Consider the following 15,693-nt stretch of genomic DNA (forward strand, 5'->3'; position numbering starts at 1 on the left):
CGCGTTAACTTGACAGCCCTAGTAAATATACATATATACACGGTATATCATCCATTCCTCCCCTTATAGGCGTTTTCGGCATCTTGCCTATCGCAGCTTTGTAAGCTGGTGCTGGGGCTTCTTAGGACGAGGCAGGACGAGTGGTCATCCCGTCATGTGTTGTCCGCCGGATACGCCAAGAGTTTCCTGATCTGGCTGGACGAAATCAAATGCAAATCACAAAATATTAGAGAAACTTAGTTGTTTTAGGTAGGGATCGACCGATATGGCTTTTTCAAGGCCGATACCGATTATTAGTAATCAAGGAGACCGATAACCGATATTTGGAACCGATATACATTTGCAGTAAAATCAGAAAATCTTGGTGTCAAAATGTAGAATAACACCAACTCCAACACAACTTCTTTGAAATGCATTTAAGCATATATTATGTTTAATGAACTTTTAAACATCTTACAACTGGTTTCCTCTCTGTGACCCTGATTAAAGTAAATGAGGTAAAAATAAAATAAAAAAACTACTAAAACTTGTTCTGAACTTCTGAAAATTGAGTTTAGTATTCCCAATTCAGCAGCACCAGATTGTGGTGCAGAAAGCAGAGTTGCTCAGCATGCTCTCCAGTGAGACGGCTTCTGTTCTTCTCGTAGATGGCAGAGACTTCGCTGAAGATCCGCTCACTTGGAACAGACGAGGGTGGTGGGCAAAGACACTTTCTTGCTTGTGTGGCAAGTAGCTTGAAGCGCCCTTCATTCTGTCTCCACCACTGGAGTGGATCTCCCTTACGCCTGTCGATCACTGGCTCCTTGAGGTACAGATGTAAGTCATCCTCGAGGCAGGATTTAGCCAACGGCTCAGCAGTGTGGGATGCTAGAAGAGAACTGAACATGTCATCAATACGGCTACGACAAGATACCTGTTCTCTCTGTTGCCTTTTGGGTGTTCTTCTGTCTTCCTCACTGATATCTTCTGCAGCAGCCTGCTCTTCCTCACTGATATCTTCTGCAGCAGCAGGCTCTTTCTTGTTGACTCCTTCTGTAGCGGCAGGCTCTTCTTGACTAGTCACATCCTCTTTCAGCCATTCTTTGGCCTTGGTCAGTGTAGCGTCAGAGGAGAATACATGATTTTTATAGCGAGGATCTAAGAGACATGCCAGCACCACCATCTTTGTTTCTTCCAGTTTTGAGAAACGTTTGACCAGGCTCTCCCTCATGACTTGCCTGAGTGTTCTGATGCCTTGTGTCGAGGGCCCTTCACCTTGAAATAGCATCTTCAGCACAGTCAGACATGGAATGATGCAGGACGCTGAGGAGTTGTTATGGCTCACCTCTAGTGTCACTTCCTCTATTGGGATGAGAGTTTCGACCAAATTGGACACAATGTCCCACTGGTGAGAATTAGGACAGGCAAATCCTCCGTGTTCACCGGCGTAGATGCTAAGAGCACGTTTTTGCTCCAGTGCTCTTTGCAGCATGTGGAGCGTTGAGTTCCACCTGGTCGGGACAGCCTGGACTAGGTTGTGTTCTGGCAAGCCAAGGTCCTTCTGAATGGCCCTCAAACGCTGCTTGGCAAGAATTGAGTGGTGGAAATGGGTGGCACACCTCTTTAACATCGCAATGACATCTATGACGGCTCTTTGACTTGACAGACCATCATTCACCACGAGATGCAATGAGTGCGCTGTGCAGCTGAGGTCTGGGAGTTCAGCAAGCCTCATTCCCTTGACCATATTTGCTCCACTGTCTCGAAGCACAAGTGCTACACAGTCTTTGCTTATTTTCCAGTGATCAAGCATGCCGAGGAATGTCTCTCCGATATATTCCCCAGTGTGGGATCCATGCATCGCCTTTGTATTCAAAACAACCTGCTTTCTGGTCCATTCATTGTCAATAAAGTGGCATGTTAGGCTCATCAGTGTCTCGGTTGATCCAGACCAGCAGTCTGTAGTGAAGGAGAGTGAGTGGCCAGCATTCTCTGGTTGGATCAGGGCTTTTATCTTCTCTACAACCTTGTGGTGAACATCATACAGCTTTAAAGTGCGGTAATACTTCTCATTTTTCAGCGCATATCGTGGTTCCGCTGCAGCCATGAGGCGCTTAAAGCCAACATCAGAGACCAGTGTGAACTGTTGGTTGTCAGTGACAATCATCTCTGTAATTAGTTTGTCCATTTGTATAGATCGGTTATCAGATTTTGGCCACTTTTTTTGTTTCTCAAGCATGTCATGCATTGTAGGCTGAGTTGGAGTCATTGTCCCCTGCTGAGATTCAGATTCACGTTTCCCCTGTGCGGTTCCATAGATACCAGGGTGATGATTCCTAAGATGGGACCACAGGTTTGACGTATTTGTCGCTTTTGCACTTGTTGATCCCATGCTGACACCTACTTTGCATGTATTGCAGACTGCCTTCCCCTGTGTTGTTTGAGTGTAATACTCCCATACTGCACTTGTTGCCCTTTTCTTTAATGCAGCCATCTGCAATGAGTTAGAGAGAGACAGAGAGTTCAAAGTGGGGCTGCAGGCTGACATGCTTAACTAACAATAATGCTTAATTTATTATATCAAAACAATGCCTGTCTATCTAGCATAAAATCCCAATAAGCTGCTAGCAACTGCAAAACACTAGTGCTAGCTAATGTTTTGCAAAATATTAAAAGTGAGGCTATTACAGTAGACCTAACGTTAGTCTAGTAGCCTCACTTCTAATATTTTGCTAAACATTTGCTAGATACAAGTTGGCTAGCTAATGAGCTTCACATATCAACCTGAAAAACTGCGAGGCTCCACTCGCAGCCCCCCCCCCCCCTCTGCACCACAGTTACTCCGCTGCGAGACGCTGAACGCACCCCCAACTCTGACTGACTTCCCGCGTCTCTGTGTAACTGGAAAACTGATAGAATTGGATCATAAGATCGTGGTGTTTTTGCAACTTCAGCATAGGGGATTGGGATGTTTATTGAACTTCGGCTTTCAACTGACTTACCTTCGAAACACATGTATGGCTCTGCCGCTCAGCGCTGCTGCTTGCTTCAGTCTGTGTCTGCGTTCTTTCGCACCTGCCTATAATCTGAGAAGGTCCCGCCTCTCTGGCTGGCTCCCGCCCGGAAAATCTTCAGTGTTGATTGACACTTCAGTAATAGCCTATCAGATAGCGCTGTGGGCGGGACATTGCTCGTGTACACAGAGTGGTGACTGCAGCCAGAGAAACGGCCGCATCAGAGCCAAAGTTTTATCGGCAATTTGATTAAAAAAAGGCCGATACCGATACCGATAATCGGTCAAATGCGGAATATCGGCCCCGATAATCGGCCAGGCCCCTAGTTTTAGGTTTGTTAGCTTGCCAGCTAGATTACTATGCTAACCTACGTTTGCTAGTTGTTCAGTGTAATATGCCAACCTACTATGAACAACAGCTAGTGGTTCATATTAGGCTAGCAAGAACATGTTTACAATTGCAATCTTATACGGGTAGTCTGCTACGTTCGGTCATTCATTGTAGCTGGCATAAAAACAATGTTTTCCCTAGCATGTCTAGCTCTTGGTAGCCTTCTTGTTTAGCTCGGTAGCATACACGCTAGGAACGCCAACTATAATGTAATTAAGTTTTGCGACTGACCGTACGGTAAATCACCCGGAGTATACTGTCTATGAGTATTTCGTGTGTGAATGCAGACATTCTCCTGCTATGAGATACATGTATGGCCATCTGCTGACATTGGAGTTGATATATGGAAACGCTAGCAACTTAGTTAGCCCAGTTAGCACTGTGTCAATGGCTTAGCAGCCCAAAAAACGTTTACCCATTTAAACAGTCGTGGTAGATACCTTGTTTGTTTTAAACATCATAAATACACAAACAACAATGCGTACTTACAGGTTGTGTACCCGAATCTCCCGCTGGTCCAAACAAAGTAGGAACAGCATCGTCCTTCAGTGCCCTACGCTGTGCATATCCGGCATGAATCGCTGCAATGTTTGCGAAGCTTTGGTCCATGAAATGCCGCGCACACAGTACAATACCGGCTCGAACATCTGAAGGAACAGTGTTAACAAGAAATGTCAACCACTGACTTCGTCGTGGTTCTGCCCTCGTAAGGCATACATTGAAGATTTCCCCTCACAAGACGGGAAACAGACCCTCGTTGGCATGACTGGATACAGTTTTGAACTGAACCTGAGCTTCCAACAGTATATATGTTCGGCTGGCAGAGGGTGCGGCCATAGCTCTGGGCGTGGCTACTGGGTATCCCTACGTCACGATACCCGGGAAGAAAACATTGGAAAATGAGAAATCTCCAACGAGGCGTTTTGCTCCAAACTCTAACTCTCTGTGTTAGAGTTTTACTCCCTACAGGGTGTACTTTGAGGGGTTTTGACTCTGCACACCGTTTACATGCATAAAAACCTTCATAACACACAAGGGGACGGGTAATAACCGGAAAAGCATGACATGGGCCCTTTAAGAGATTCAGAAAGTTTCAGGAAAAAAGATTCGCTCACTTTTTATCCTGATCCATTTATATAAAAACCTGTCTGAAAATGAGCTGATCAGATTTTGGTCACTTTGTGATGTCACAATCTTTATCTGGTTGTGTATCATTAACCCCCCCTCCCCCCCCCCCCTTATCACCTGAATCTCCTCCTAGAGCACCATTGTGTTATTTTAAACCAATCATCTCTCAGAGGGGCGTGGCCAGCAGCAGCTCATTAGCCTTTAAAGCTACAGACCCAGAATCAGCACTTTTGGAACAGGGCTGAAACAGAGGGGATTATGGGATGCTGCAATGATCTGTTTGGTGTTTTAGACAAACACTTCAGAGACATGTTTTGTATATATCTGTGACCTGTAATATATTGTTGAAAAAGAGTATAATAGGGGACCTTTAAGGTGAGGACCAAAATATAACAAGAATCGTAAAGAAACACCACCAACATGAACCCCTAGAGCAACAGAGACACACCTTGCCACTTTAGGGGGGTCATGGGATCTTTATGGGGATATAAAACAAAGTCAACACTATCTGCCACATGGAAGCATTGTACATCATCTGAAGCTGAAGCTGTGACACGCAGCTCAGCCCTGTCAGGTGTTTCTGGTCATTTTTATTAAACACTGTACTTTAGTTAGGCACCATTTAAAATGTTTAGAATTTACAAGTGGTTAGAACAGTATGATCAAACTATACGATGGTCAATCCTATGCTCTATTTTGGAAAACAATTGCCCACTCAAGAACAGATACAAATTGTCAAAGATCCATCCAAAATACAAGAAGACACCAAACCTGGGGAACACCATAAAAAACCCATGCTGTAATTTGGTATTAAAAACGTTGGACATCTGGAATGACAACATTCTCCAAACTATGCAATGGTTTCTATAGGAACCAATATCGTCACAGATTTATGCAATTGAGCTCAATCAAGCTTAGTTTTATTGAAATTATAAAATTACTAAACCACCTAGCATGTTGAAATATACACTATTTGTAGAATATTGAGAAATGACACATTTATACCAAATACAAAATACTGCATGGTTTTTGGCCCAAACTGTATGGGGATAGCATGTTTAGGGAAAAATGGAGACTCGTGGGTATCTATAGAACACATTTTCTTTCAAATATGTTGAGATGAGGGGTCAAGGGGCCCCTGTGAATATGGCTACGCCAGTTTTCCCCCCTGAAAATTAAGCCTAACTTTGGAGCATTTTTCCCGACAGACTGACTGTGTGCAGATCGAGTCTCGGTTATTTTGGTCTCAAATGAAACAAGTTACAGGCAGCAGCCTCTGACTGAACCCAGACATCCTGACGGTCTCGGGAGGTTAAAGTTGCACTAATTGATATTCTTCTGTCTTCAATCAATCATGTGTAAAGTGAAACCTAGAAGTACCATCGACTCTGCACTTCCCAATGTAGAAACTTCATGAGGTTAAAATCAGTCAATGGTGCGTTAGAGCTCTCTCCACAAAAACACGTCTATACGTTCAGGATGGCCGTACGGAGCTCCTCATGACGGAATAATGTTGTGTTTACATTCAGTGTTACTCATCATCATCATCATCATCATCATCATCATCATCATCATCATCTTCTTCTTCTTCTTCTTCTTCTTCTTCTTCTTCTTCTTCTTCTTCTTCTTCTTCTTCCTGGTGCATGCTGGGAGATTTTGGAGTGTGAGCGAAAGAGAAGAGCGAGACTTCTGCGTTATATTTTCAGTTTATTTTTGTGTAATGGGTGTTCATTCATTCAGTATAGTTTATCGGTGGTGCTTTGATTTGCTTTACTTTTCGTGCTTTTTGGTGGTGTTTGTGGGGTGTTTAGTGGGCTTCTCCTGCCGGTGTCTCGCCGGCTGGCGTCTGACGCCATGGTAAATGGGGAGTTTGCCAAACTCACGCGGAAGCACGGCATTAAAATCTCAGCCGGCTTCCCATGCACTGTGGAGGATATCGGGCTGGCTGTGGGAGAGAAAGTCGGACACAGCAGCATTAACCTGTTTAGCCCGAGAGACCCCGGTACCGGGGCCCTCCCGCAACATCTTGCAGGAAACAGTGTCTGAGGGCATGTTCATTTAATAAACAATGAATGTTTTATATCCATGTAACGGGAAGAAACTCATCTAACTGATAATTTTTATTTATTTTTCTAAATAAAACCCACAATGCTAACGCTGAGCCTCTGAATTAGCAACGAGCGAAAAATGCTAACAGATTACTGCACCAAAAATCATAAAACCTTATTATTTATCTTTTCTGCACATCCAACACATCGATTCACATCGTGAGGTGACACAGAATCGATGGGTACATACATTATCACTCTATGATACGAACTCGCGACTTTATAAACAAAAACAGACATCAAAACATGTGGCGCTAGGTAGCTAAAAACGCTAACATGGCTTACCTGTGTCGTAGTCTGGTCAAAAGTGGTCTTCAATGGCATTAAAACGATAAAAACGCTGCTGAAGTTAATCCATAGGTTAATCCAATGTGTCTGTGTCCCTTTGAAATGATTTCTGATAATCCATAAAAAACTGCATGCGCGAAGGCCCCACCTTTTTTTTTACCATGTGTGTGAGTGGGGAAATCCCCCTTCGATTCTATTGGCTCTAACGGTCAGAAAGAGGTGTCAACCATCAAAATCGACCAAGGGGGGCCAGAGATATGGAAAATCCACCCAAATGACCCCAGAAGTGGTTTTCTTTTGCTAAATCTCTCTAAAAAGGTCAAATGTCACTTGTTTTGCATCTATATTGATACAGGGTACTTATTATATGTTGTACTTTGGATTCCTAAAGCTTTTAGTCTACCTTACCATCATCCAAGGGTAGTTTTCACTATAAGTAAAAAAGAATTTTTGGACGGACACTATAATTTACAGTTTTTTACTATGTTCAATCTGAATTTTCTTTAAAATAAAAAACATCTATATTGATTCTGACTTTTCTACATCCAACTCACAGGTTTATCATTACTTTGAGAAAAAAGATTATTAATTTAACCCTTTTAGAAGGGAAGATATGGTCATTTGTTCTGGGAATGTCATTTTCGAGCCTGAGACCTGAAAAACAGGCTCAGGGCTTAAGTCCCTGGCGCGGATGAACGCGGTGGTGATCTTTCTGGATCAGGTGGAGAAGGTGAACCGCGTCATCGAGATATGGCATTACGGTGAGAGAAATGTTTGTACAGGTACAGCCGCTGATGCTGCCCGCAATCAAAGTGGTACCTCCCTTCATAACTGATGAGATCCTCAGTAGAGAACTGTCCAGATACGGGAAACTTGTTTCTCCAGTGAAAAAGATGCTGTCTGGATGTAAGTCTCAGTTACTGAAACACGTAGTGTCTCACCGCAGACAAGTTTATATGATACTGATCAATCGGAATGCGGAGCTTAACCTCCGTTTTTACGTTAAAGTAGATGATTATGACTATGTGATTTTTACAACATCATCAGTTATGAAGTGTTTTGGTTGCGGGGAGGAGGGGCACACCGTGAATGCCTGTCCGAGGCGCGGGGATCCGGCTCCGCCTGGTCCGGAACACACGCAGGCAAGGCCATCCAACGCGTCAGCGGCGGGGCCGTCTGCCGCTGGGCGGCTTCTGCCCCAGGACCACCCACGGACCACCTGCGACTGCGCCAGGACCACCGGCTGTGCCAGGGCCGTCCGTTGCGCCGAGACCGCCCGTGGCTGTGCCGATGCGCCGGTTGTAATGGAGCAGCAGGCGGCTGCTGCTGGTCCCAAGGTGAGGGCCCCTCTTCAGCCTATTGTATCCAGTTACCCATGGGAGGTTGTAGCCCTGGACTATTTATCATTAGCACGGCCAACCGACACCCACCAGTATATCCTGGTTATGACAGATCTGTTTTCCAGGTATGCTGTGGCAGTGCCCACCAAGGACCAGACAGCCCAGACGACTGCGAGACATTTGTGGACCGCTCTCATCCAGCCTTTCGGGTGCCCAGAACATTTCTTGACGGACCGAGGAGGTGCCTTTGAGTCTGAGGTAATGCGTCAGCTCTGTGAACTTTATGGCTGTACAAAGAGACGCACTACCCCATATCATCCCCAGGGAAATGGGGCCTGTGAGCGTTTCAACAGAACTTTGCTGTCATTATTGGGCACACTAGGTGCAGAGGAGCAGGTACGGTGGAGGGAAAAGCTGCCAGCTTTAGTTCAAGCTTACAACAACACTGTACATTGTAGCACTAAACTGACTCCCTACTTTGTACTGTTTGGCCGTCATGCCAGACGCCATGTTGATCTGTGTGTAGGTGTTGTCCCCCCACAGAAAAAGGGAGCAATTAATGGCTGGGTGAGAACACACCATCAGACACTGCTTCAATCAAATCAAATCAAGTTTTATTTATATAGCACATTTTTAAAACGATTTTTGGTCGAGCCAAAGTGCTGTACATACAGTAAAAATACTTTACAACAAATACAACAGCACAGTTTGTACAGAATATCAGTATGACAATACGACACCCTCTGTCCTTAGACCCTCACATCGTACGAGGAAAAACTTCCAGAGAAAACCCCACAGTTTAAAGGGGAAAATGGGAGAAACTTCAGGGAGAGCAACAGAGGAGGGATCCCTCTCCCAGGACGGACAGACGTGCAATAGATGCCGTGTGTAAATCGAAATGATAATACATTTTACAGCGTAGGTAGACCAAATGTTTGGAAATGCATGTGTCTATAATAAGAAGATGAATCCACGAGGATGTCAACAATCCTGTGGGAGCCATCAGGGAAGTAGTATGATGAGAGTCAGGCAGGACCACAGTGACAGGTTCAGCCACGACTCGAAGTCCAGGACTCAATCCAGAACTCAGGATAGAGGATCCAGGACACAGGACCACAGCAAGAGGATCAGCCTCGACTCCGGATCCCGGTGTAGATATAGACACAAAAAAGACATTTGGGGGAGGCTGGGTTAATCGGAACATGAGAGTACACAGGTACAGACAGACAGAAGGAAGAAGTAAGGTGTCCCCCGACAGTCTAAGCCTAGAGCAGCTAAACTAACGTGTCTACATACATGCACTCCCTTAGGATAGGTTGAGGGAAAAGGGTAGTAGGTAAGAAGTAAGGAACAGAGGTGGAGACTGAGGCACAACGTGTCTACGTACATGCACTCCCTTAGGATAGGTTGAGGGAAAAGAGTAGCAAGTAAGAAGTAAGAAACAGAGGTGGAGAGGCACACGCAGGGAGCAAGGTCCCCACTGGAACCTTAATTGGAATTGGTGAGAGGTAAGGAGGTACGCTATGAATACGGTCATAATACTCCCCGGCCGGAATAGGCCTCTCTGCAACCTGTTACCCTCTAATAGAACCTTGAGAGGTCAGAGAGGGGAAAGGTTTTGGATAAAGAGAAAATAGAATGAATAGATTACAGGAGTAGAGAGTATGAGAAGTAGAGAGAGAATAGATTTAGAAGAATGAGTAGTAGTAATAACCTTAGTTTTAAATATAAGATCCAAGCTTTTAGGATTTAAGTGAAAGAGCAAGAACCAAAATGTAGGTGAAGAGGCACAGCGTGTCCACAGTGTCAAAGGCAGCTGTCAGGTCTAACAGCACCAAGACAGCTGGGCTACCTGAGTCGGCGGCTAGGAGCAGATCATTAAAAACTCTAAAAAGGGCTGTTTCAGTACTGTGCATGGGTTTGAAGCCAGACTGAAACTTTTCATGGATGCCATGCGTGGTTAAGAACGACTGCAGCTGGGCGTAGACTACTCGCTCCAGGGCTTTTGATAAAAAAGGTAGCTGGGAGATGGGCCTAAAATTTGCGAGAATGGAGGGATCAAGATTTTTCTTTTTAAGTAGTGGCTTGACCACGGCATGTTTGAAGGCAGCTGGGACACATCCTGAGCTAAGAGAGGTGTTTATAAGCAATAAAACACTCGCTCCAACTGATTCAAAAACATCTCTGAGAAGGCGAGAGGGAATGCTGTCTGAGGTGCAGTTTGTCGGCCGCAGGTGCTTGACTACATCCGAGAGAGAAGAGAGGGATACAGGCTCAAAGTGGTCGAGGACAGCAGGGCACAGAAAAGGAGCAGGATCTGGGGTAGCACTAGTGTGGACTAGCCTCAGAGCAGATACTTTTTCAATACAAAATGTATGAAATGTATCACAGAGAGTAGTCGATGGCACAATTGGAGAAGCATCACAGGGATTAATGATCGAGTTGAGGACATTAAAAAGAACCTGAGGTTTATGGCTGTTTTTGGAGATTAACAGAGAAATGTGCTCTGTTTTGGCTGCTTTGACTGCCGTCTGGTAGTCAGAAAGGCAAGCACGAAGGATTTCTAGGGAGACATGGAGTTTATCCTTTTTCCATTTTCTCTTTGCACGCCTGCAGGTGCTTCTAAGAGCGCGAGTACAGTCATTGAGCCACGGCTCTGAGAGAACTTTGGTGCGTCTAAGCGTAAAAGGAGCAACAGAATCCAGTATTAGGGTACATGTCGAGTCAAACATGGAGATAAGCTCATCCGCACTAAGAGCACAGTTCACCTCTAATTTACAGATCGGAGAAGTATTAAAAACATCAGAAAACTGTGAGGCAGTCAAGGGGTTAATCGAACGCAGACGACGCGCAGGGGCACGTGATTCGACTCCTGCGGAAGGGATCGAGGTTGTAAACAGAACCGGTAAATGGTCTGAGATACGCGTTGCTGCACATATTTCATCCACAGAGACAGACAGTCCAAACGATAATACTAAATCTAAGGTATGTCCTTTATCATGTGTTGGACCAGCCACGGACTGAACGAGACCGAAAGAATCGAGGAGATTTAAAAAGTCCCTAACCAGAGGTTTGGACTCGCAACACACATGGACATTGAAGTCTCCGCAAATCAAAACACGATCATATTTCACCATGATCCCGGACAGAAAGTCAGAAGTTGAAATCCTTATTGCACTTTGGCGGACGATACACGACCGCGCAGAGCACAGGCGAGGCCGGGTTCAGTTCAAAAAGCTGCAACTCAAGCGTATAGCCGGGTACGAGCTCATACCAAGCAAAGGCAGAACTGGGACCAGGCACGGTATGATAAAAAGGCCCATGCTATCCCCTTGTTGCCCAGAGGGAGGGTGCTGATCAGGAACTTGGGTGCCTTCTCCCTATGTTGTTGTCTCACAGGTACGGCCTGGCCATCCAGTGTATAGTATCCGGCCCGAGGGGAAGGAAGGACCGATACGGACGATGCACCGCAACAACCTACGTCCCTGCCCAGCAGGATTATGGACTGAGTCTCAGGTGCGTCCTCAAGAAATTGATTCCCAGCCTAAACAGCCTGTATTCTTGTTGCCTTTTGCCCCTGTAGCTAGGTGGGACTCTCAGCCTACTCCAGTCATACCAGGCCTAGTGCCTGAGCCAGAGCAGTTTGTTGAACTAGAGCAGGTCCCAGCCCAGTTGGACCCTGAGCCTCAATTGGAGGGTGGGCTTGTGCCAGGGGAAGGACAAGGCCCTGTGAGAAGGTCGCAGCGTAGAAATGTTGGGGTGCCCCCACAAAGGGACCAGGTCTAAGGGGTAGTCGGGACGACCACCAATATCGGGGGGGGAAAATGTCGCCAGTATGGATGGGCTTTTTGTACGTCAAATAATGATGCGCTATATTTACTGTGTGTATCGTATATGTATTTGAAGCAGAAGTGGGGACAAATGTGTGTTTCCATTCATAAAAAGGGTTAGCCTGTCAGATGGGCTGTGGGCGGAGTATGTGTGGTGGTTGTGTTGTCGCAGCTGGTGTGAATCAGCTGGATGAGGGCAGCGTGATTGGCTGCTGCCTGCCCAGCCTTCCAGGGGGATACGTGGATTGGCCGGTGGTTGTTTAAAGCGAGGGGCCGGGACATTTACCCTGAGGGCCGGGAGAAAGGAAAAGGTGAAGCTACGAACGGGAAGCAAGGCTCTGGACGGATCAACGAGGAAGCGACCGTGAGGCGAGGGTCCACTGTGCTCTGCTGCACGACGATTTGCTGTACGGCTGCCAGACGCTGATCTACGGGTCGGTTGAAGGCAGTAATGCAACGCTCTCAAGTTCCTGTTTATTGCAACGCTCTCAAGTTCCTGTCTTTTGCACCGCTCGCTTGTTCCTATCAGGGCCAGTGCGCCTCTGAGTCGGACACGCTCCGAACTATTGGCAGACGCATGCCAAGTCTCCAGCTGCTGTCTGCCGACCAGATCCCTGAGGATCATTGGAACACGCTGTGCTTAAGGAATGGTGAGAGTAATAACTTTTAATTCCTCTCGGTGTTCCTGACCGAGAGCGGACTCATAACTATTTTAACTCGGGCCATGTCTTGGCAAGCTGTCACTGGTAACGAACAAGAGAGTATGGAGTGCAAATAGTGCCACTCGTTGTCATTTGCCCACCAGTGCCAGTGACTGTTCCATTTTACTCCTTAGCGGCCAGTGAGTGGGAGAGCATGTTCACCGTGTGATGTGTGTAGTGATTTCTTTAAATAGAAGTGTCATGTGTGAACAGGAAATAACAGAGCCAAGCCAGATCAGGAGGCGAGCTGTGAGCTTTTATTCCACCCTATACACAAGCGAGTATGAGGAGGGGGAAACTCTGTCCGAGGGGTTCAATGAGGCGGAAAAAAAAAGCGAATGCATTGTTTTATCAGAAGGGAAGCAATGTGGCCATAACACAGCTGGTAAAAACACCACAAACCTGACCAGATACTCTCTGCAAAGCTGCATTCTTAATCATTCAACCTGTGTTTTTCATCAAATAAGGACAAGATATAATCTTATTGTGAAATAAGTTTGACTAAAATGACAAATTATTGGTTTTGGCTAGACTAGACTAGTTTGACTGAAATGTTCTATGTAATCTGATGACTAAAAAAGACTCAACAGTTTTCATTGACAAAAAGTAGATTAAAATAATTAGTTTTCTTTGACTAAAATAAGACTAAAATGCTCAGACTTTTAGTCGACTAAAACTTGTCTAAATAAAAACAGGATGAAGGTGACTAAATATGACTAAAACTAAAAAGGAAATTTAAAACAGGACTAAGACTAAAACTAAATTAAAAATTAGCTGACGAAATTAACAGTAGTGTAGAGGGGTCCGGCAGGGCTGTGCTCTGGCATGCTCTATGCTCTCCCTAGAACCCCTCCTCAACAAAATACGCTCCAAACGGCAAGGGCTGTTTTTACCTGGTTTTAATGGAAACATGGTTTTATCAGTGTATGCAGATTATATCATTGTTTTTATTAGAGACCAAAAGGATACAGACATTTTAGTTAACATCGTGAGGGAGTTTAGTTCAGCATCGGCAGCGAGGGTGAATTGGAAGAAAAGTGTGGCCCTCGCTGTCGGTGAGTGGAGTGGCGGTCTCCCAGTTCTTCTCCAGAACATGGTCTGGAAAAAAGATGGTTTAAAGTACCTGGGTGTGTTCTTCGGGAAAAAAAGTATAGTCCTGAAGAACTGGGAGGACGTCACAGAGAAGAGAGAGGGAAAGCTGTCCAAGTGGAAGTGGCTGCTCCCTCAGATGTCTTTTAAAGGTAGAGTGTTGGTTTTAAACAACCTTGTGGCATCCCAGCTGTGGCACTGCCTCACCTGTGTAGACCCTCCCTCAGGCTTACCTGTGTAGACCCTCCCTCAGGTTTACTAGCCCAGATACAAAAGAAATTGGTAGATTTTTTTGGGAGGGTCTACACTGGTGCCACAGGGGGTGCTGTTTTTATCTAGAGAGGAGGGGGGACAGGGCCTTATCCACCTGGCCAGCCCATGGATGTATAATAAGAACTGGATACAGCGTGGGAGGCGGGGCCTCATTAATTCCTATGAGAGTTGCTCATTCGCGCATGATGATAAAATGGCCCAACTTTTGAGAGAGCGAAACGTCACAGATTACCCGGCATGCCTGAGAAGTACCCGTATGTGCGCTCATAGCGCATGCGCAACTTTAACCATGCCCCCCAAAATGCTCGTTCACATCAAGCACGTCAATTTGCGTACACGTAACAGCAACGCACGTTCATGACAGCATGGTAATGGATTGTTATGATAGGTTTGATATTAACGAGGCGGCAGTTAGCAGCTAGCGGTTAGCTAGTAATTATGCTAATTTACACATCAATCGTTATGTACTTTTATATTACGCTGTAACAGGATCTAGTGATATCCAAGCAACAGAGCTTCATTTAGCATGAAAGAATTATTGCACTGTATATATATATATATATATATATATATATGTATGTGTATATATATGTATGTATATATACGTATATATATATATATGTATATATATATATTAGGGCTGTCAAGTTAACGCGTTAATAACGCGTTAACGCAAAAAAAAATTAACGCCACTAATTATTTTAACGCGATTAACGCATGTGTATTTTTTGTCCTCGGCCGCCGTAGTTTCAGAGCGCATCGAGTGTAAAATACCATCGACAAGCTGATGCTGACAGCCCCGCTCCTGCTGCCCGCTTTTGGCAGACCACACTTCCACGCTCACTGGCAGGCCCGGACAGGCCATCGGGAGGACCGGGAGGGAGTGTGTATGTGTGGCGCGACTCGCGCGAGCGAGGCACACCTTACGTGTTGTTGTTGTTAGCATCTGGGGCTAGCTAGCTGCGCTAACGGATATAAGGAGCTGTTTCAATGACATTTCGCCGACAACTGCGCCGAGCACTTGACTTTATGCAGGTAGCCAGACAGTGGGACATTGTACAAAAAGTCAGCACACTCAGCACGGATAGTACGCGCAACATGATTGCAGCGTCCAGGCAGCTCCCATTCGAGCATATATGCCTTGAGCTGCACATAGCTCCAACGCTCCAACGAGCCATCACAGTGTCCACACACACACACACACACACACACACACACACACACACACACACACACACACACACACACACACACACACACACACACACACACACACACACACACACACACACACACACACACACACACACACACACACACACAGTATTATTGTATGAGAGAGGTTCCAGGTTGAATTGAGGCGAATATTTGTAATGTTCAGAGGTTGTTGTGTTTAATATTCATGAGAATATTTGTCATTGTTCAAATGATAATAAACAAACATATAAAGCATATTTGTCCACTCATATGTTGATAAGAGTATTAAAAACTTGAAAGATATCCCTCTAAGGTACATTTAGAACAGATAAAAAATGTGCGATTAATTTGCGATT

General features: G+C 45.3%; 1 protein-coding gene across 1 annotated transcript; it reads right to left on the reverse strand.

Moving 5' to 3' along the window:
• Positions 1–553: 553 nt before the first annotated feature.
• LOC117485510 (zinc finger BED domain-containing protein 4-like) lies at positions 554–2,473 on the reverse strand. Its single transcript, XM_034134076.1, has 2 exons — positions 1,043–2,473; positions 554–952 (listed from the first exon to the last, which is right to left on the reverse strand). The coding sequence occupies exons 1-2, from the start codon at positions 2,471–2,473 to the stop codon at positions 554–556; spliced, it is 1,830 nt and encodes a 609-aa protein (XP_033989967.1).
• Between the last annotated feature and the right edge of the window lie 13,220 nt (positions 2,474–15,693).

This window comes from Trematomus bernacchii, unplaced genomic scaffold, assembly GCF_902827165.1.
Source record: "Trematomus bernacchii unplaced genomic scaffold, fTreBer1.1, whole genome shotgun sequence".
Lineage (NCBI taxonomy): Eukaryota > Metazoa > Chordata > Actinopteri > Perciformes > Nototheniidae > Trematomus > Trematomus bernacchii.

Coding starts and splice junctions, on each gene's coding strand:
- LOC117485510 (XM_034134076.1), bottom strand. CDS start 2,473: ATGGCTGCATTAAAGAAAAGGGCAACAAGTGCAGTATGGGAGTATTAC. Junction 953..1,042: donor TGACTAGTCAAGAAGAGCCT/GCCGCTACAGAA, acceptor GATATCAGTGAG/GAAGACAGAAGAACACCCAA.